The sequence below is a fragment of the Hirundo rustica genome, chromosome 11 (assembly GCF_015227805.2).
Source record: "Hirundo rustica isolate bHirRus1 chromosome 11, bHirRus1.pri.v3, whole genome shotgun sequence".
NCBI classification, from domain to species: domain Eukaryota; kingdom Metazoa; phylum Chordata; class Aves; order Passeriformes; family Hirundinidae; genus Hirundo; species Hirundo rustica.
This window is the reverse complement of record NC_053460.1, coordinates 13,758,143-13,780,816: the sequence shown is the minus strand read 5'-3', so window position 1 is coordinate 13,780,816 and position 22,674 is coordinate 13,758,143. Positions and strand designations below refer to the sequence as shown.

Below are 22,674 nucleotides of genomic sequence, written 5' to 3'. Positions count from 1 at the left end.
CTTACTGAAAGCCAACTCAAAAAACCCAGCTCTGCAGCTAAACAAAGGTGTTCCTTTTAATTTCTTTATCTTCTAGATTTTTGTGGTGCTTGATCCTGGGGATAAATCATCTCGTGAAGGTGATGGGAACAATTCTATTTTCCCAGTACTGAGGGGCAAAGTTACTCAGTTCCATTTGAGTAATTCAGGTAGTGGGAAATAGCAGCCTATTAATTTCCAGTTTGTCTGCTGCACATTCTGGAGTCAAAGCTTGCAGCATGCCTGGAGTGGTACATACCTTCCAGAGGCTTCTTGCTTTCAGTCTGGGTTCCTCTGTTACTAAGCACATGCTTAGGTTTTGCACCACTCTCCTCAGACTTATCTTTGGCCTAAAAGTGACAGGGGAACACAGAAATTACAGTTACAGCCAAGAGTTTCTATTTCTCACTAGTTCCTGCAACTGTGTAGGCTTTCAGACTATAAAATGGACAGTTACACCTCTTCTGAGTTATTAGTCAGTGTTGTGTTTACCTCCTTCTTCCAACCTCTCCCTGCCTTTGCAGGCAGGCATCTTTTAAAACAACACAACAGATTAATACATTAGCTCACTTCTTTCCAAAATTTTCACTGTCGGGGTTTTTGCCTCCTGTCATCTTTATTCACGTTGATTAAAAAGCATGACATGTGAAACATGAGACAGTAGGAAAAGAAATGACACTGTATTTCTGTTGCTTTTTGGCTGGTGACAGAATGAAAAGTAATGCTTCTGAATATATTTGTTGAGACATATTTGTTTCAAGGTATCTAAAAATTCATTATTTGACCTGATAAGAGGTGATATCAACAAAGAACCTCTAGGTTTATATCAACTCTTGTGAGATACTTGACATTTCACATGTCACCTTTAGAATTATTAAAAACAGAAGCAGATTTTTATCTTAAAGCAGTGTTTTCCCCCTAGTTAATTTGAGAGGAAGGATGTTTTGTAACAGGACCACTAAAGACTGCACACAGCAATACGTGGGAAATCAAATTACAACTGACTTCTATGTAGCAAAAAGCATTACGCAAAATTAGGAAAAGGCATAATATTTCCTGTGGTTGGCATATAGTTAAAAATCTAGTGATGATCTAGCCTCCTGTCCTGAATTGTACAAGCAAATAAGCAACAGGTAAAATATTTCTGCAGGTAACTGATTACAAGACAGCTGCACATCAGCCCTTCACCTGTTAGTAAAAGCAGTTAAGGATTTCATGCACCAATCATACAGACTGAACAGAGCCTCCCCACCTCCCCATTCCCAAAAAACCCAAAACACTCAGAGAGTAAAAGTAGGAAAAAATCATTACCCTTTTTATTACAGCTCTAAGCAAACCTGCAACAATGACCAGGGTGAACATTATTCTGGCACAATCCTACATGCAAAGAGAGCCTTGGGTAAGTGACAGTTTAATGCTGGTGCGTTTTTTCTGGTTTTTAAGTAAGAAGTTAGATGTTTGGAACTTAGGAAGCTCAATTCACAGTCATTTGTTGACTCCAGCCCCACAAAACTTCTTCCATAAGCATTCCCAAGGCATCCCTGGAATGCTGTCAACAAAGTTTCACCCAGAAATGCAAACACGACCTCCCCACTCCCAGCCCATCCCGTGATAAGCAGAGCCCTGGTGCAAACAGCCAAGGCTGGAGAACAGGAACAAGCAGGCAGCAAGTTCTTTTTCTGTGCTCCCCCTGCAACTGTGAAGCTCTCTGGACATGTCTGTGCTGCTATCACACACCAGGCTGCAAAATCCAGCCCCAGGTGAGCAGAGCACAAGGTAATTTGTTCTTATGTTCACCTGTGCCTTGCCCCACGTTTCCAGCCAGGTCACGTACACACAGCACCTCACTGACTCGAGTCTAGTTCAGATACCACTCAGCAGTCTGTGATCAAAACAGACTTGCCTTAAGATCTCATAACTGACCTCATGCTCCAACTTCAAAAAGCATTCATGACCAGAAACAAAAAAGGAGGACAATGATGGTCATATTGCAAAACTGGAGCTTGCCATAAAGCTGCTCGCCCACTACAGCCTGATTGTTCTCCAACCAAGGCACAGGTTAGAGCCTGGGACGCAACCTCCACGCCCTCCCAGCACACCAGGCTGTCACCAGCAGGTTATTTCACCTCGATCTCCATCTGCCTATGCACAAAATCAAGCAAAGGACAATATCTGTCTCCAGGCATTTTGCAGTGACAGCAGGCAGTGTCTGTAATCACACAGCTTTACCCAAAACACATCACATTGCCCATTTCTCCAAAAACTTGTAGAACTGAAGCTGGAACTGCAAGTATGGGCTTTATCTCTATCTAGATTTAAGGCTGACAACTAAAGCATTGTTCTCAACACTAATGGAAGCACTTTATAAATCCTTCTGTCTCCTAACAGGCCAGCTCACTTGCCAGCATCACTTAAAAAGGGAGACCAATAGAGGACTAAAAGCTTGCAAAGATACACTGGCATCAAGCACTGCCCTGTTCTTCTAATGAGTTAGATGTACCTTCCCATCAAAGGATTTTACAGTTTTGGTGAAAAAAATTTGGATTAAGATATAAATGGACATTTTCATTTGAGCTAAATTCTCCTTACTGTAATCATATCTCTATATACAAGGAGATTCTTAGAACGGAATAATGAAAAAAGCTCTTGCAGTTTTCCTTTCATTCCCATAGTGAGGTAGAAGCCATAGCAAAAAACGGAAACCCCCATTAACTAGAACTAATTCCAGATGCCTAACACTGTTAAAAAACAAGGTTAATCTATTTTAAAACACTGTATCAACTAAGCACTGGTCATGCCTGTTCCCCCCATCACTGTCCTCAGTAATTAAGAAATGCCTGGGAACTGATGTCTGGGAACTTGCAACCACAAGAACTACTTGATTTCAGGAGTGAATGATGTCAATGGAGTTGATGAAGTCACAGCTGCATCACAAAATTGTAGCTAAAGGCAACTAAGGTGTCTAAGGACATGTAAATCTGCTCAGTAACATGACCATAAGTCAGCACATGTCTCAGGAACTGGTGCTGTGTTCAGAATTTGTGAACAAACAAGAAAATAGAAGCTTCTCTCAAAAAAAATGGAAAGCTTCTAGTATGTTACTCATACTTTTCACCAGGGCCTCAATTCAGTCACTAATTTGGGTGACATTGCTGAGCTTTGAGCACTGGCAGAGGCTGAATTTTCCTTTCCAGTAGCAATCTCCTTCTCACAGCCATTACAGGACTGCCCAGCACCCTTCAGGAACCTCAGACACTTTTGAGGTTGTTCCCTGCCTTAAGAGCCTCGCAATTCAAAGGTCCCAGCAGTAACCTGCACCAGCGATAGAGAAAGGAAAACCTGAATTAAACGTCATGCAAGAGATTGACAGGAGAGCCTAAAGGCTTGCTATGTCATAAAGTGAAATGAAGAACAGTAAAACTAAACCAACCTCAACAGGGATTTCCAGCAGACTCCCCTTCTTCCAGGGCACAATGCCTTTGAGAATGAAATCCACTACTTTAGAATTTTTTAATACTTCTCCCACAAACGTAATAACTTTATCCAAGGTATCAACCCTTTTCTCTATCTTTGCCAGCCTCTCCTTATGCTTGGAGGCATCTAGCTGGGCAGCTTTCATCAAATTCAACACTTCTGAGCACATGCTCTGGACGTCAGCCTGGGCAGCACTGTCCGGTCCCTCCAGGCCTTTCTGCATGGCATCTGTGTCATCAGGAGCTGCTCGGGATACTGAGAGCTTGTTAATGCTATTTCCTACATCAGCAATGCCTCTGTCAACTCGTTGCAGTTTGCCTGTCAGGTCCTCTTGGAAATGCAGCAGTCTGTCCACCTTTTCGTTCAAGAGATACAGTTTTTTGTCCACCGTGCTTAAACTGTTCACTTTCGCAGGCTGGAACTTTGTCAGGGCGTTTCCCTCTGCGAGGTCCAAGCTCCCCGCAGACATTGTGTCCAGACAGCAGGAAGTCAGACAGATTAGGCTGGCTTTTCATTAATCATAAATTAGAAAATGAGGCTCTGAAAGTTCATCTTCTTCAGCTCTTCCTATACCAGACAGGCTCTCTTACTGGAGTCGCTAGAGCATATCATGAGATAGCTGCTGCACAAAAGATTTATTTCTGTGTTATCTGTTTCTTACTGTGTGCTTTCAGTGATGGAGGCAATTTGGCACCAGACTATGTTTTCTTGTGCCTCCTTGACGTCACAAAACCATTTAAAATTCTTTCTGGAGTGGCTGTTGATAGGCAAGCATCTTAACAATGGCCAATGCCCGTGCAGGCCTCTGGAGGGAGGGGGATTGTTTTCATGACCAATTTTAGTTCTGTGATAACGAAAGGTGCTAGAAATTTCCCTTCATTAAACAGGAAAAAATATAAAAGTAAACTGGCTGAAGCTTGGAAGAATTCAGCTTTGCAGCACTGATGTAGAACACCCAGCAGAGACACGGGGTGCTCTTTCAGTTGGCTGGCACTCGAATTTAAAAATAGAGTACAATGACAATGATCTGAAATACGTATCTAGCACCAGCATGTCTTTGTCAACTGAAACTTCTAAAATTAAATCTTTCTCCCAGGTTATAAAAATGAACCAATTAAAAAAAAAATCATAAGGAAGGCACAGCAGAATTAGTCTAACTACTAGCAATGAAATTATTAAATCATCAATCAACTTGTTTTTCACTTCTGAATCACAGCATATCTCCTTTACAAATTACACTCACTAGAGAACAGAGGGAGTCACTTCACAGTGCACAGGCTCCACTGCCACAGTTCTGAATGCTTTAGAAGCATTAATGAATGTCCCTTACAGTACCACACAGAAGGGGAGTCAGTTCTCTCACAGAGGATGAACTGTGGCATCAAGAGAGCAGTTTGTCCCATGCCAGATGTGACACTGTCACACAACTGTGTCTGCTGCTCCTGGGACCCTTTGCACTGCTGAGTGTAGAGCAGGGAGGAGAAACAATGGAACCACAGCAAAGCTACAGCCTTTGGGATACTCAGCACCCCTCTGCCTCCAGTCCCTTCCTCACTTTTTGTAAAGGGCATATGGGAAGAAAATGTCACTCTCAAAGTGAATTTCCTGCATGGCATAGGACATTCCAGACATTAATACCCTGCCCATGGAGCAGTAGCAGCATTAAAGTTACCCTCTCAAGACAATGTTGACTCCTTGACTTCTATAAGATGAGAATTTTTATTTACAGTTAAAAAATAGTGTTACATCCACCAAGGCCATCATATAATTATATCCAACCTGGTGGTTCTGTGACATTTAGGGGCCAATAACCAGCTTTAGCAAACACAGCCAAAGCTGTGAGTGAGAATCTGAGTCTAAAGTGAGACTTGGACTGCTCGTCACCTTCACAGAAGAGTTTGAATACCAAGCAATGACTTTAGAGGAAAACCTGGCACTTGGTGCCATGTCACTTCTCCTGACCAAAAAGATATTTTGAAGTCGCTGGTGTTTTACAGTGGTCTGGGATAGAATGGTGTGAGTTTTGTGAGATACCATACAACACAATAAAATATACAGCTCTGTCTTGAAGGTTTAGGACATGGGCAATAAACGCCTTGCCAACTCTACTCAGTTAAAGAATTAAAGTTTTCAGCCAAATGCCTCCAAGTAATTAATTCTTTCAAGCCCACAAACATGCTTGGTGACAAAAAATAAAAACAACCAACATAATTCACTAAATCAAGAGTACCTGCTGAATGTTGTCCTGTCAGGAACAAGAAGAAAGTGGTGGAGTCATTAGAGCGTTATATTTAAAGTCAGACAACTTACAGCAAATACTTCAACAAGGAAGCTTAGCCACAGAGAGTCATCCCCAACTGCACACTCAGAACTCAAGTTGCCACCACCAGGGCTATTCCAGACACAGCACAGGGCCAGGAAACAATGTAAGTGTGGGCAGTGAGCACCGCTGGCCTCTGGGCGTGCTTGGGGGCAAGCAGGAGTCCTGCAAACCTTGAACTGCCTTCTCAGTTATTTAACAACTGAGAGCAAAAAGCATGAATGCTGCCCAATTATTCTTATCTAGTGTTATTATTCATGTAACTGCTGATTTAATCCTCCTCACGTACAATGGACTGTGGTAAATGCTGTCTAAAGCAAAAAGTGCAGCTTAAAATATAAATAAATAAATAAAATCCCATCCCTTTCTCCTCTGAATTCGCCAGTTGCACTGAGTATTCCAGCTACACGGAACAGATTTCACCACCCAACTGCTCACACAGTGTACTGAGAGATGTTTGAGATAATGCTCTATGGAGAGTTCCTGCTAAAAATATACAACAAATACTCCTTGCCAGTGTTGTCTGAGGAACAGGGAGGATACAGCCATAAGTGCCTCCTTCTCAGATACAGCTGTTTGATACTATATTATAACACTTACATCAAACTGTGCGTCCATAAACAGCTGCAAAATTACAGATGGGATGAAGGACAGAGAGGAAAACATCATTTGGACCAAAGTAAAAAGTTTTAAACATCTGTCACAAAGTTAAGGTCAGCTTTTCTTTATTCTTTTCATTTTCTCCTTCACTCTCTCCCCTTTTGCACTGCTGGAAGCACACAAACAGAAAAAATAGATCTGGCAAGCCTAACAGTTTGTCTTGCCTTCAGGATGATAATGTGCTCAAATAGTGGCAAAACCCCTTTTATTCCTTTTGCTTTGAATTACAAAAGCAGGCAGTTGTTGTTCAGAACATTGATTCAGTGCCCAGTGTTCAGTTCTTGCTTGAGCAGCCTGCAGAGAGTATTTATTTCCACTGCCAGTCCCAAGCCTTCCAATAGTTACCAAAAAATAAGGGAAAAATCCTAAAATGCCTGACACCACAAAAAAGCACAGCTGTTGCGACAAGTGCCACAGCCTAGCAAATTCATTTTTTCTGTGTGAGGAGCTCTTGCTTACAATGACACTTTGCACTTAGATCCCACAACACAGGGTGCTTCATCTTCAGTCCCCGACTTTCAGAGTGTTGTATAAACAACAAATACCAGGGAATGCTGCAGGACTTCTGCGGAGAGCAGAGCTGTGTTCAGACACCGTTGCTGGCATTGCCAAAACTGGTGACCCACAAGACCCCATCATTGTCTGGATGTGCCTTGAACAAAGTTTCTGATGACAATGGGTGGGTTCCTGCTCGCTTCTTCCAGGTAACAAAAAATGAGCACTGGGATCTGGAGTGTGCAACTGCCTGGATTCTTCTGTCTGCTGGACTGAAATGAACTTCTCTGATCCCTCTAAAACACCTCCAAGGTATCAGCTATCTCAGGAACGCAGAGAAAAGGAACACACACGCTGGAGAAACAGAACTACAAGTGACCTTGAACCAATGATGACAAAGAGGCTTCTACTCCCAAGGGGGAGAAGAGTTTATTCCTCTTTGGCTCACACCTCACACACACTCCCCCAGTTGCGAGAGAGATGTCAGAAAACGAGAGAAAATCAGATCAACACAAAAAATCTATCATATGGCAGTTTAGTTACAATTTCTCCTTGCTAGGTCTGACCCAAAGGAAGAAGAAAATCCTCAAAGAAAGAGTGAATAAAAAACAAAATATCTTAAAAAAAAAAAAAAATGTTGACACCATGTACTAAAGTGACAGCAGAGACTTATACCCCAAACAAGAAATGTCACAGAGGTTAAAACCAGCTGCTCAAACAGATCATCTCATTACATTGTTGCTTTGCTTCCAACAACATTGTAAAACCGGAGATGGCTGACAATACAAAAGGAAATTAAAAAATAACTTTATATATGGCCTATAAAAAGTCAGAGTTTAATACAGAACTTAAAGGCTTTGGGAAAAGTTTGCAGTGCAACAGAGTTCTAAGGAGATGGAGAACTCGATGTGGCAAAACATCAGGAGATTACAAAAGGAAAAACCAAAGCAAATAAGCTCAAAGCAGTCTGGCTACATCTGATAAACACTGCTCAGGAAAAAACAAAAGTATGTAAATTATTTTACAAATATCTTTTACATATTTAGAAACCAGATGTCAGCTTTTTCAAGTTATAATGAAAATCTACTTCATCTACATCTAATTGCTGCAGCTCATTAACATACATTTCCTACTTTTCTCCCACCAAATGAAAGGGTAACTGAACCTTTTTAGGGTATGTAAATTTTTGAAATACTAAACCTAGTTTCTCATGAACAGCACAAAAGGTGAATTCATTATATCCACAGGGTAACGGTTCAGCAACAGACCAATTCTAACAATGGCAAGCACAAAGGAGGCATTGGCTCTAATTCAGAGGAATAACTCCCAAAGGCAAGATATGCCATAGAGCCTGGATAAATCCATCTAGTCCAAGGGCTGGCTTTCCTGCTGGGACCAGATCATCCTGGAAACTGGACCACGCCTGCTTTAGAAGGCCAAGAACCCCACATTCAATGTATCACTGTTGGTTGAAATCCACCTGCCCAGTGAAAGGCTCTGTGGAACACTGGTGGTATCCCCAAGTGACCCTGGCAAGAACAACTCAATATCATCTCTGTCACAACATGACTGTACACTCAGCCTTAGCAATCACTGTGGAAACTTGGGGTTTCTATGTATTTAATGAGAGAAAACTGCTAACGCACTCAATTAGGAAATAACCCTTGCAAGCCCTGACTTCCTTCCTCACTTCCATTGCATTATTTTTCAGACAACTGAATCTAAGGATGTCTCCAGGCAGCAGCACAGCTAAGGATAGGTTACTGAACACGATATCTTGTGCACTATTGTAATGCATCTCAGGCAGGCAGCTGACAGCAGAGAGCTGAACAGATCAATTATGACATTTCATTTACATCAAAGTGATGAGATTTCTAGATAACACTGTTTACCACTTGCCCACAGTCCTTCCACCAGGTTACTCTGTCTCTCAGGAGGCCAACAGGACACCAGCTGTCTATCCACACTCACCCACTTGACCCCAGAGCTTATTCTCACTGCCAAGTCTGTTACTCGCTGAAACTACATTAAAAAGCTCATTACTTGTAATTTTCATCCTTTCAATTTATTTTCTTTTTAAGCAGCTATTAAATTATTCAACTAACTTGGAGCAGAAGAGTGGTAACTGAGAATGTTTCCCTGGTGTGGTGGTAAGGATTCACCCTCCCTCTCCCCCTTCAACAAAGACCTCTCCTCTGGAAACTGAACAAAAAAAGTCATGTTGTTCCTGCTTCCCCTGGATTTCAGAGGTTTTATATCTAATGCAGTCAGTTCCTCATAAAGCCTGCTGATTTTAAGGGTCAGCCACAAAAGCTTCCCTCAGATTCAAGAAGCCTCTTAATTCCAAGATGCTCTCTCAGTGCTATTGGGAGCTCAGCACTTGACTCCTGCCAAAAGCTCTTATGTCAATGGCAGTTTGCTCAGGTACAACTCATTCCATGGCAGTAGGGACCTGCCACAACAGAACAGCCCTGGCTGTGCAGGAATGCCAACAGGAAGAAAATCACTGAAAGCAAATTGTCCTCACTGAAGTGATGAGATAGGCCTCTCAGGATACACATAGAGGGAACAGACCTGTTGCATAAGAAAGAGTTATTTCTAGACAGTCAACTTTTCTGGAAAACAAACTTACATAATCCAGAGTTTGCTCCAAAACACATTAAAACCAGCACAACTGTTCTTGCTGACTTGAAATTTGACTGGCTTCAAATCAAATCCCTCAGAAAAGCCACTACTCTTCCAGCAATGTGCTTTTGTTTGAGAAGATGCAAATCCCCTAACTACCTGGTGCTTTCTGCACTTCTCCTCCCTTCCTACTTCAGAAGATCTTTTTAGCTTCAAGTCTGAAAAGATACAACAAGAAATCACACTCAGAGCTGTGCTTGTTAATTATTAACCATCACTTCCAACTTCACCTTTCTCACCACCAGGACTGGCCGTTGTTGTAAGAATTTATCATACTGTTTTCTTTGCTTCTCCACTTACATTCCCAAGGTTGAAAGGCAAGAACTCTGTCCTCCAGCCCTCCTTCTGCCCTTCATGGATACTGACTGAGGTAGGATCACCTCCAGCACAATCTGACTTCACAGTGGTTCGGGTCCTTGACAGGTAAAACACACAAGCACCTCAAACCGTGCTGGATTGTACTGGAATTGAGTGACACAAGTGTTCACAGGCAGCCTTGCAAGAGGCAGCCTCCAGCCTCCAAAACCATCCAGCTGGACTCCAGCATCCTCTGGCTACTGCCACACACCCTTGGAAACTCCTCCCAGGTGGAGTTCACACAAGCAGCTCCTGCCCTCACGTCAGGTCTCGTGAGCTGGAGTGTCAGCCCCTGATTTTTTCTCTCGCTCACATTCCCCCCTGACAGCTCCAGCTGTGGTACAGCAAACACCAAGCACTGTATCCACTGCTCCTTGCTGATAATGCTCTTTACAGGAATTTACCAGCAGGGGATTTTTTAAGAACTCTCTGACACTGCTATTCCTCACTAAAACCCAAACCACCATGTTAACAAAATTTTAGATCAAGTAAATATTTATCAGCCCTATAATGAAGTCTGTTATGTGCTATATTCACCTGCTGATTTAGATCTCTGATATTTTGCTCTGACATCATTCACAAACACGGGAATAGCCATCAGTTCGGGCTTAGTCTTGACACAAACTGCTTTGAAAAAGATTCAGAATAAAAGAGTTTGCATACAAAAAGCAGTGGTTTTGCAAACTCTTGTCAGTAATCAAAGCTCACACGGAAGCCACTTGCTGTCCTTTAGGTGAATGTTTCAATGTCTGGCAAAAAGCAGAGAAATTGCTGCATCCATCTCAGCTGTGAAAAACATCTCCAGCTAAACTTGAAATGTTTTTAACAGGTTGGAAGAAGTACACAGGAAACAGACAAAAGAATGTGACCTACAGAAAAGCAACATTATACCACATGCCAGTAGACTTGCAGAAAGCAACTACCAACAGGAATCAAGTTTCTCAGAGCAAGAAATGAGAAGGCAATTTTCAAAGTTTATCTCTCTAAAGCAGATAGCTTAAGAACAGTTGGGTGTGAATTAGAAGCCTTGAATTAGGGCTCCAGTGGTATGATTAAGCACAGTGATCCATTTTTCCACCTGAGGTTAGCATCTCAGTACAAACATCTAGTAAAAACAGAAATCCAGAGCATGTGGTACAGCCATTTCCACTCCCAAAACAGTAAGCACCTCCCAGTGCTCCTCTGCAAGGCTTCTATCAGGACTCGGGAAGTTTTGCTTCTGAACCACCTTGCTACCTTAAATCAGCAGGCAACAGACTGCAGAGTATTAATTTTCCTCAAGCACACAGATATTTCTCTGCATTCATAGGAGCTCCTGAATTAAAACTAATAAATTATCGATTTTGGAACTCTGCTATTAGATCAGTGACAAATTAATCTCCAGCTGCATTGCAGAGACAGCTGTGGTGTAAATGCAGACACACTGATTATCAGTGCTAGACTGCAAAAACAGCCCCAAGGCCTGGCACCATAAAGCCAAAATCACTCAGAGGAAAGCAAGCAAATAACAGTGCTGATAAAAGACCCAGGATATAAATGGTTTGGATTTCATATTAGCTGATACCAGGAGTATTTGTCACTAATGGGTAGTAGGGCAGTGCCAACCAGAAATCCAGTAACAGTACATCAAGATCTTCTCAGTGTAAGAAATTAGGAGAGGAGTTAAAGCACGGGGCTGGATGCTAGAAAATCCTGCTGTAATATTCTGCAGAGAGGTAAGCAAGTTACAGCTGGCAAGAGTCCCTATGTAATCTCCCTGAAAATGGTGAAATACAGGGGTCTCATGCTCTTGTTCCACCACAGAAGGAGAAATGGGAAGATTCTGACAAAGGTTGTCTGAACTGAATCAATCCAGTGAAGAGTGGATTCTGCACTGACCATAAAACAGATGAAAGTGCCCCAAAACAAGCCCAGTGTCCCACAGCAATGACTGGCAGCCTTCTACCTGCCTTACCAAGACAAACCATCCCTGCTGGCCGTGGTGACAACTGCCTCACGCTGTGGGATGACCCACAGCCTTTTGGCAGTTTGTACCAAAGTTTTCTGGCCCTAAACCTGGTAATTCTGCATAAAGCAAACCTAGAAACGAGAAGGTCAGGCAGTCATCAAATCTGTAGCAAACTTTTCTTTTATAGCAAGACAGGTCAAGGGAGATGCAAATCAAGCTGTGCTGATTCCTAAAGAGGTGCTGAGAATTAACCAAACCCTGAAGCTTCCCACACTGGGCTCCTGGGGACTTCAACTGGAACTGGGAACAGAAACCCACCAAGAAAACATCCAGAACAGAGTTATTTACAGAAAAAGGGCATTTCTTTTCAACTCTGCCCAGCCCCACACAGTATCAGTGAACGTGCCATGACAGGGCTGGAAGGAATCGGGTCTCTGAAGGGAAGCATTCGGGACCTGCAATCAGAAATACGCCTAAGATAGGTGAGTCAGAAAGGACATGGACTGCTCAAGCCTGAACAACAAAACAAGGACACAAATGAGAGAGTGAAAGGTGAGCCACAAATATAGGAGACAACAGCAGGAGGACCTGTTAGCTCCTGCTATCTCAATTCAGCCATGGAGAAGGTGAAAACAAACCTGCTTTGTAATGTCAGAGACTATATATAGTTTACTACTTTAGTTTCTGGGATATGAACTGTCTGAAAGGATACTCAATAGAGTATATTTAGACTGCAGACCACTATGGTGCAAAATTTAAACTGGAGCACATGACATCTTCCTCTTGGGTTCCCACAAATCCTGGAGAGACGGCGTTAACAACTAAGATGCTCAGAAAATTTTCAATCATGTATTTTTCTAAAAATCCCAATCCTTCAGAATGGTTTCTCAATTCCATTAATTTCTTTCTGTCTGTCTGCCTGTGTGTGAGCTCTCCACAGCAGTGTGCACACAGCCTGCCAAGAATCTGGACCCCAGAGGGCTGCTTGGGCCCTGCAGTACACGGACTTTCCAGAGCCTGGATCCCAGAGCTGCTCTGCTGAAGAGAGAGGAGTGACTCCCCAGGTAAACAGGAGTCTGAACTGCAGGTGCCAAGGCCTGATCTCCGTCAGCACCTCTGCAGTCCAAGCATCAACTCCACAAAACAGGAGACAACTCTTTAAAGAAATTAAAGGTAATTGTTGCACAGCGCAAGAACAGCACCGGAGGAGTTCCAAATAACTCTACACAGGACTCAGAAAAATATCTCTGAGTAGCAAAAGCAGCAAGATGCTAGCCCCTCCAAAAAAAACCCAGAGTGGGACACATACCCCCAATCACAAACATGAATGAGGAGAGGAGTATCAAGATTAACCTATGGGAATGACTAGGTGACTTGAAATATCTCGTTAAGTGGCTGTGTCCTGAAAGAAGATAAAAAAATAAATCAGGTCCAGCAAGTCAGAAGAAAGACAGCAGCACCACTAAGGTTAAAAGGACTGATGTAGGTGAACATCAAAGTTGTTCAGCTCCAGAATGGAAAAGCCTGAAGGAAATACAGGAGACTTGATCTTTAAGCACATCTTAGAACACTCCTGTCACTGCCTCTCCTAAGAGTCCAATTAATTTCAGAGAAAAAAATGCCTCATCTTATTGCTTGAGCACCAACTCCCCCCTCCACTGTACCTCTGAGCAACAACAGCTTTCCAATCAAGCTGTAAAATCATGCAGGGCACTGCTGCAGAGCTGCCTGGGGTCACGAGTCCTTCCACACCAGCCCAGTCAGCTGAGCCAGACACCTGAGTGAGCAGCAGCAGGCAGATCCAGGTACTGCACCAGCCCACAGACATGCAGCCAGCAGATTCCCCTGCAAGCACTGCCATCACAGCTGTACACACGCCCACTGCATCCTGCTGGGACCGGCTCAAACCCGACCTGTAGGCTGACACTGCGAGAAGAGAGCTCTCCCTGGGGTTAGTGTAAACTTACACATCAGAGCAGTTCTCACCCGCTTTACTAAGAATTGCACATGTGGTCCAAGACTATTCATCCTTCTATGTTCTCTGCTGGTCCCATCCTCCAAAAGCATCCTCCCCTCTGCTATCTTCCAGGAATTTGAGTGCCAGCTTTGTGAACAAAACAAAGAATGATTTTCCAAGAGATAAACATAATGAGTTGGGTAAACTGGCCAGAGTGATGTAATCCAACGCGAGACATCCAAAACAAAGTTTGTTTTGATCGTTAGCACACTGAGGACAAGGATAACAAATAAATCAAACTGAATCTAGGATAACTTCCACCTGTGGACCTTAATGTGCTTCCAGAAGAGAAGAAACATTATCACTGATTTTACAGAAAAGGAAATTGAAGTAATGAATATGAAAGAATTACTCAGTCACCCAACAGATCAATTACAGTGAAACAAGATATTCTGAATCTCATTATAGTCTTCATTGCAAAACACTAACACTAATCTGCACAGAGCCAAGCCACAGAATGCCATGGAGACAGATAACTGCAGTACTGACTTATTTGCCCCCAGTCCAAAAAACCCTGGCTCATTTGTTTTTATGGTTCTAGGGCCACCTTCTGTAGCCCTGAAAATATCTTTCATTTGCAATCCTTCAGAAAACAGAAAATCGCACTTATTTCAGGTTGTTTATTATCTTTAACGAAAAGCTGAACATGAACAATTCAAACACATCATTACCTCTTCAACACGAACAGCAGGTAAGTAGTATATTCAAATTAATGTACCAAAACGTTTTTCTGCTACGTTGCCATAAATAGACAACAAAACATGCAGTCACTGGGATATGAAGTGTGCCTGGTCAACTGAGCCTTTTTGTTTCTTATGTAGTACATGATTGAAAAAATCATGTCGTAATCATGGCTATTAAATCCACTACATGTTGTTACGTTAGAGGAATTTAAGACGTTGGAACAATATCCTGCTTATTGAAAGTAGTAAAAAATTTGTCCTTTCTTCAACTGAGCCAGAATTTGGTTTATTGCTGTTGATTTAGTTCATTTACTCCATGGGCTCTTTAAAAAACAAAGATGACTACAAATACAAGCTCTTTAAGAAAAGCCATTACAGCTATTATTGAACAAAATACATGAGGAAATCCTTTTTTCAAAACTGAAAGAGAACAATTTCAAAAAACCCACAACAATCTGATCTATTCTAATTTAAAATGCAATTTTTACAATTTTTTTTTTTAAATTTCTTGAACATTATTATATGTCCATGGAATTCTTTTTAAAGTTGCTTTAAGTACATTTTCTGCTACTGGTCCTTTCAGCAGCTCAACAAAGTAGATAAATGCAAACAGGCTGCTGAAAACAAATACTTTTCCTAGACTTTCTACCACAGTAGCAATTGAAACAGAACTTCCCAGGTAGCTTGACAGCACAGTGGTTTTTAATGAGGAGCTTACAAAGGTAGAAAAGCAGATTCCCATGCTGTGTTCCACCAGTGGCGTCCCCACGGCTCTCTGCGCTTACGGGGTCTGAGCTCCGTCCATCAGTGCTTCAGCTTTGGAGAGAGCTCTCTCTCTCTTCTGCTTTGTTCCTCAGAGCTGAGCACTGGGGGGTTCTGATCTCACAGCTTTCCAGGACTACCCCAGAGCAGCCCCGGAGGCGCTGAGTGCCACCGCTCAAGGTGATTGCAGTGCTTCTACCGCAGGTCAGACGGGCTCACGCAGAACTTGGCTGCTCATTGAATCACCCCAGGGTCAGCCTGCCGCAGAGTCACGGCCTTAAAACGCACAGACGCATGACAAGCAAAGCAAAAAGCAGTAACGACCAACCTCCACGTAATTTGAATGTCAGCCTGCCATCCTATACAACAAGTATTCCAGTCAGAATAAAAGTTTTAATGTGCCAAGGCTCCCATGAAAAGTAAATTTATTTACAAAGGCAAAGCTTGCAGTCATCATTTCAGAAACACCTCCTTGACGCTGGCAGGTGTTTCGCAAGCCAGCAGGCTGCACAACCTGGCCAAGAATGTCAAACACACACAGCACGTTGCAAAAGGCACAGAAAACAATTCTGTGCCATCCAGAAAGCTTTCAGTTTCAAACCAGGCTCACAATAAAGCACTAAGGAGTCCCTTACCGTAAATCTCTTTATGTAATCTGAAACACAAAATCCTCCCACGCTCAAGCGTAGGGATCTGTGCAGGGCAGATTCTTGATATAAAGTCCCCATTCTGTTTGTCTTGTCTGGTGGCCACCCTGGTAGCCTGCAGCCTTTTACTGAATAAAGCTGCACAGCCTCCCCGGATCTTGCTAGAATTCTGCTGGTGTGATAAACCAGGCATTCCATCTTATCTGCCACTACACCAGGCATTTCAATCATGTCACTGCCTATCAGCAGCACTAAGTTCTACCCATATCCCAGCAGTTCACTTCCTGAATCACTGATAACAGATACTCCAGGGCACAGAAACAATACAAGAGGACAGCCAGACCTCTGGAGTCACTGAGCAGTCCCTTCTTTGCGTTCCTCTGCTCCTTCGCTTATTTTAATCCAATTTTACTTTGCTTTAGCTGTAACTTAAGGACAGCACGTTGGCTTCAGCCAAGCAGTGACAAGACTGTCATTTATCCAAGTGCTATTCTGTTTTGCCGTGACACTGATAACTGCTGCAGGATATTGGCTTCAACACAACACAAACATAATGCATGTGACAATTTCTTCCATGTCCAATTTCTTAAGCACTGGAACAGAGGGAACAATGAAGGAACTCAAAATGACCATTCAGGAGGGTCCATCCTCCATCGGAATTCACATACCTATTATGCCTTAAGCACTGTTTCCACATCTGATGCTATGCACACAGGGCCATTCATTCCCTTCCGTCTCCACTTACTTGCACAAGTGTATGTTGCCATGATGTCCATGTAGGCTTTTTTGTGAACCCCCTAGATCTAGGATCTTTTAATTGATTTCTACCTACACCGTTAAATATGCAGCCACTATGAACCCAAATGATGATCCTGGTGTATTTGGTTCTCAGCTAATGAATTCCTTTTTATTTTTCCCTGTGTAAGACAGACTTTTTTAAAAACAGAGTTCTTACCTGTAAGTTTGTGTCCATGGAGGACAAATATATAAACAGAACGGAACCAAGATGCTGGATGACCTAGGAAGGAAATTAGTTCTAGAGAAGTAGAAGCAAATCTGCTTTCAAGTTTTAATTTGTGCCTTCGTTTCCCACTCAGCCAACAAGCTGTAATAGAATTATCTCTGATTACAAGCTGCAAGTGATCTAACATTGAGATGAATCTATCAGGCACGGGCACACAAAATGACAGCCTCTCACGATGGCCCTGCCTTTGGGCAGGAGAACAAGCACCTCAGGGCCTGGCATGGGCCATGTCTTCACTGCTTCCATCCCACCAGAAGAATGTTCTGCCACAGGATGGGTGCAGGGCACTCTGCCCTGACACAATCAGGTGAGTGATGGAGATAAGGACTGTACCTTTATCATTATGAGCTAAGAGATGTCAGGTCCAGACGTGTGGGTACAGAGCTGGCTGCCCCGCTCACAGCAAAAACAAGTGGTGTGCTTCCAGCTGGATTTGTACAGCAAAACAACAAATATGCTGTTAAAAAACAAAATGAAACCAATGTAAGTAGAGACAAAACCAGAAACAGGTGAGTGAGGAACTCTTGCAGGGCAAAAGCCAGGGAGGAGATAGCCATGCTTGCTCTGCTGCCTGGCAGGGAATGTTTTTTCAGGCTCTTTGACAAACAAGTGAACAGGGGCTGCCTGGGGCTCAGGATGATTTGAGCACAGCTCGTAGAGGTGAGGGCTGCCTCAGATGCTGGACTTAAACCCCCAGAGATGAGACCAATCTCAACTGCCAGACCCCTGTGTAATTCCTAACTCAACCTCTGTGCCTTGGCTTTTCCACCTGCAAAGCAAAGTTAAACCTTTCCTAGCTCATAGAATATTTTCACAGCTTTAAGATCTATTATTATCATTCTGACCTTTTAAAGGGCGAGAGCAAACCATAAATTCTAGGCCAAACTGCCCCAAGATTTTTAAGAGCCATCAGTTTGGTGCATGCAGAGCACAGGAACACTGGTGCCCCCTGAGCTGACAGCCCTGCCCCTGCTGAGCCATTCCACATGGACAGGCCAGGGATGCTGCTTGTGGCAGCACCTCCAGCAGCATCCCTGGCCCTGGGAACACCACCCAGCCACTCTTGGTGGAACAGGAAACCATCCACATGGGCACCTAGGTCTTGAACACAGCCTTCAGCTCTTTCACTACCACACAATTCACTGTGGGAATCAAAGGCCCCCATTCCAGTACCTAAGAAAAGAACAAATACTGGAGCAGCTCTAGAGGTGCAGGGCTTCACAATGACGACAGACCCAAGGGAGGGAAAGAAGTATTTTTATATATTTGTGGCTTCTTCCAATAGCACAAATAACCATGCAGTTACTCTAGATTTAGTAAAGAGACACTATTACTTAATGTGGCAGCAGAGGCATGTACAGCATGCAAGCACCATGCCACAGGGGAAAGCTTGCATGACAAAGAGAATCCTTTAGAAACTCTGGCAAGAACTCTGGAACGAGCAATGCTCAGCCTGCAACCTTCCATTAGCAGATCTAAATACAGAACCATAGTGTAAAACAACACCTTCCTGCAGTATTTGCATGAATTAATATTAAGAATATCATTATTATGATGAGTTTCACTGACTGCTTTTTCTCCATTTAGGTTCTGAAGAATAACTAATTTGGAGCTTCTCTCTCCCTCTGTTTAATTTCCAGTCTCACAGCGTCAGTAATGGACTGTGTGATTCTGTACTAAAGGCAGCAATTTAGTAGCAACTATGTAACTTTCAATCCCCAACAAGGAAATAGTCCACTTTTCACAAAGTTAAATGTATTTCCGTGACGATGGACACAGGATTATGTTATCTTTAGTACCTGGCTAAAGTCTAACGGATTTTACATATAAGGAAATACGGATCTTGGTGCCTTGCCCTTGAGCTAGAGGCAAGGAAAGTAATCCCTTGGAGTATAGGCTTTGTAGGTGTCACAAGTCACCATTTACTTAGAGATTAAATGCAGAACTTTACCAAAACTCATGCACACAACATCCAACAAATGAAATCAAGGTCAAGGTTAGTATTTCAGCTTTTAGAGGAACTCTTCCAATCTGCTATACTTACACTCCAAATCTCCTCTCTCAAGCTACAGAAGTCAGCAGCACATCAGTGCATTTGGAGCACAGACCAAGACAAGGGAAGAGGTAAAGAGGTTTACTATAACTGGCTTCTCCAGCCAGCTGCTGACAGATTTGCCAACACCTGTCCTAACTACAGAGGAAAATGAAGGGGCTCAGCATTTTTGAGGTGACCTCTCTCATCTCCCAGCACAGCCTCTGTGAATTAGGAGGAGATGTACTGGTTCAAAACCACTTCATTTTCAGGGAATTTATAATCTAAACAACATTTCTTAGATCAAATGGTTAATACAAAGTATCTTCCTTCCTGAAAACGAGGGGAAGCTTTAGTCGCTTGGCACGTTTCTTTTACACACACTTAAGAGTCATGAAATCACTTAAGCATTTTAGAACCTTTTTGTCATTAATAATCAGGGGCAGGGAGCTACTAACACTGATGCCAGCCAGTGTAAGTCACCGTGACTATGCCCTGAACATCAGACTGAAGGTTCCCAGTTCTCCAAAGGCACTTCCAGCCTGCACTGGTAACTTACCCTTCCATCACGCTTCCATCCATGCAACAAGCTAGAGCTGAAAGCCAGCACACGGGAGCGTCCCCAGGGAAATGCACACAGCATCAGCAGGCAGGGTACTGATACCAGAAATGCTCAGGTGCCCTTCTGTAGCTGATCAGGACAAGTGCTCAGGAGCCTGTGAAGACTTTGACTGATGAGGCATTTTCTAAGAGCGGTCAGTTCCTGGTTGTCTCTGCGCCAGCATCAGCTCAGCGCTAGAGCTGCTCCACTCACAATGGATTAGTGTTAAAGGACAGGTCTGCAAGCCTCCCCACCTCATTAATATTCATTTGAGACTTTAAATTCCAGCTACACCAGGACTCATGCCCAAGGCTAGAGGCCTCATAAATTATATTCCATTTTTAAACCTGCAGCATAAGCTCTCTATTTCAGAAGGAAAACACTAGCAGAGACAGTTTTAGGCAAGCTGCTTTTGTTTAAAAGAATACTATCTAAAGCCCTGCTTTAACTTCATTAGCCCACAAAGATTTGCACTACAACGAATCCTGCCTGCAAAGCACAAACACAACTGCCAGCAATTTTAATTCTGTCATTATTCTGCTTTTGTTCCAGCTGCCAAAGCAAATGCATATAATGTCTGCAGCTGAATAAACTCACAAAAGGCAACTTACCGAGGGAAGACTTGAAAATAGCCACAACCACCATAAAGAAACCAAATTAAGAGACAAAGTGACTCAGTATGTACTTTGTACTGGCACACATGGGTGGGTGACTTAGATGATTTTGCATCAAGAGCTACCACATTACACAGCAAACCTGGCTTTGGTGGTCAGAAGGAAGGTACAAAGGAGAAGAGATTGAAGCCTTCTCTGTAAGGATGGGAGCCAATTTTTGGGTAGCAGTCTCTGCCTCCTTGGTGAAACACCAAGCCTTGTTACAGAGGTCACCCTGACAGCACCTGTATCCTTCTAGTCCCCACTCCTGAAGGAATGAACAGCAAAAGGAAAAACAAGCTTTCCTCATTTTACCTTTACAAAGGTAAAAGTTACTGCAGGCACAGGTTCCACGTTCAAGAGCCTGTTAGTTTAAAACATGGAGAGGTAACTGGAAACAAAAGTATTTGACATCCTTCTTCTACTTGCCTTCTAAAAAGCCTTCAGCAGGGAGAGGAGCAGACCAGGCACATTTCCCAGCACGGGATGAGTAGCCTGTCACTTGCATGGGATCAGAGATTTTTATCAAGCTCCTATTCTGCAGATGCACTATCCTGTCATTCTTGTAAAGAATTAACACATATCCTCTTGCCCACTCTGAGGCAGCCACAGAGGTGGTAATTACAGCCTCTCATTTAATGGTGCATTAACTAGAGGAGACATCATTTAAGTGAGTAAGCCCCAGAAAGTACACATGAAATACATTAATATATATGATACACATGGAAGTCAGAATTATAGAATCCTCTAGACAGAACTTGAAATTCAAAGGTAAGTATTTTAGCTGTACTTTAACTTTGGCAGCCGGGAGTGATGACTTTTTTCCCCTATCTTTAAATCACTGTCCCCTAACCAGTTTCATTCTAGCCCTCAAAAACCCTCTCCACAAGATATTTCCCCATTTTGACTCAGCTCTGAGAAACAAGGCTCAACGCTCTCTATGCCACTCCCAGTGCTGTGGGATCTCCCTGTCTTGGTGTTCACCTTCCATATGTCTGAACCTGTTTGCCCCAGAAAAGCCCAGTAAACTCAAAAATTAGGGTACAGACGGGGAAGACCAAACACAGCAACAAAGGAACTCAGCCCCTGGAGAACTCCTTTTTCCAATCACTTCATTTCTAGGTATAAAGGCACTGCTCAACTCTGGGAACAGCTGGAATAGCAGTATCCTTACTCCTCTGCAAATGCAGCACCCCTCCAGTCACTCTCCTTGTTCTCCATAGTGCCCTGCTCCCCTCCCAGCTCCCCAAGGCTGAAACAACGCACTGCTTCCTTCAGTGATATCCTGCAGCTTTCCACGTCGCTCTCCAAACAGCCTGAACACACTCATTGTCAATTCCCATCGTCAGACCTTTCTCCATTCTCTGGCCAAGTCCAGCTTGTCTTTTTCCCACCCTCTCCATTCCTGGCTTGCTCTCCCTGCTGCTGCCTCCCCGTCCTGTCTGGAGCCAGCTGCAATCACCTTCCTGCTTTTGCTATATAAGGAAACCCCACTGCAGCTCCAATGCTGGCTAATAAGGAAAACTGCATGCCTGAAACCCCAGAAACTGAGATTACTGTAATCATAACACAATCCAGTAACAGGCTGGCAGTGGCCTTTTAAGTCACTGTGCTTTTGAGTATTACTGCAGTCACGGAGTGCAAGCTGTCAAAAACCCACGAAGATTTCACAGCTTGATCAGCAAAAAAAGCACTGGTAAACTGAAAGCAGCAATCAACAATCAGCAGCAATTAATCTAATATAATCTCAACCCATCTGTCAGTCTCACAAAACGTAATTTTTATGTCTTTCTCAGATTCCCAATGTTCAAATAATGAATCTTCTTGTTCCCAAGGAACGCATTTGTAACACGGGCATTCAAAACAGAACGTCCCCCTGCTCTTTACCATTTGTGGTGGGTTTATTTTTGATTTTTCTGTAGTTGGTAGGAGTAAGGTTCTTTTCATTTGGATCTCAAATTTTTGCAATACAATTAACAGTCTAATAAAGATTTTAAAAGACAAAATATTTTCAGACTAATTTCCCTATGTACTATCGCCACCAGTCTCAACCACCGAACCGTACAAATTGTTCAAGTATCTGTTTCCCCTTCCAAACTCCTTTAACCTTTTATTTTTTTTTTTTTCCAGAACTACATTTAGATGCACACGCATGAGCTGTAAGCAAACGTGAGCTTCCCTGTTGCTAAGAAACCGTGTGCCAGAGCCAGCCCTGCCACTGTTGTGAGCAACAGCACCACAGCTGCCACGTTTGGAATCCGGTCAGCGTCAAGAAATGTAAGCTGAATGTTTTGGATG

General features: G+C 43.0%; 1 protein-coding gene across 7 annotated transcripts in view; it reads right to left on the bottom strand.

The window, feature by feature from the left end:
* Positions 1 to 19,934, bottom strand: part of MYLK3 (myosin light chain kinase 3) — a 35,636-nt gene extending 15,702 nt beyond the window's left edge. Inside the window, exons 1-3 of one of the 7 annotated variants that reach the window (XM_040074985.1) lie at positions 19,682 to 19,934; positions 17,424 to 17,547; positions 278 to 368 (exon numbers count right to left, since the gene is read on the bottom strand). In XM_040074985.1, coding sequence (XP_039930919.1) covers positions 278 to 368; positions 17,424 to 17,432 — 100 coding nt within the window. In that variant the 5' untranslated portion in view covers positions 17,433 to 17,547; positions 19,682 to 19,934. Of the gene's footprint in view, positions 1 to 277; positions 369 to 1,329; positions 1,396 to 3,448; positions 4,107 to 13,943; positions 13,971 to 15,375; positions 15,460 to 16,054; positions 16,175 to 17,423; positions 17,548 to 19,681 lie in introns of those variants that run through there. The other 6 variants (XM_040074983.2, XM_040074986.1, XM_040074982.2 and 3 more) reach the window with 6 other exon arrangements.
* Between the last annotated feature and the right edge of the window lie 2,740 nt (positions 19,935 to 22,674).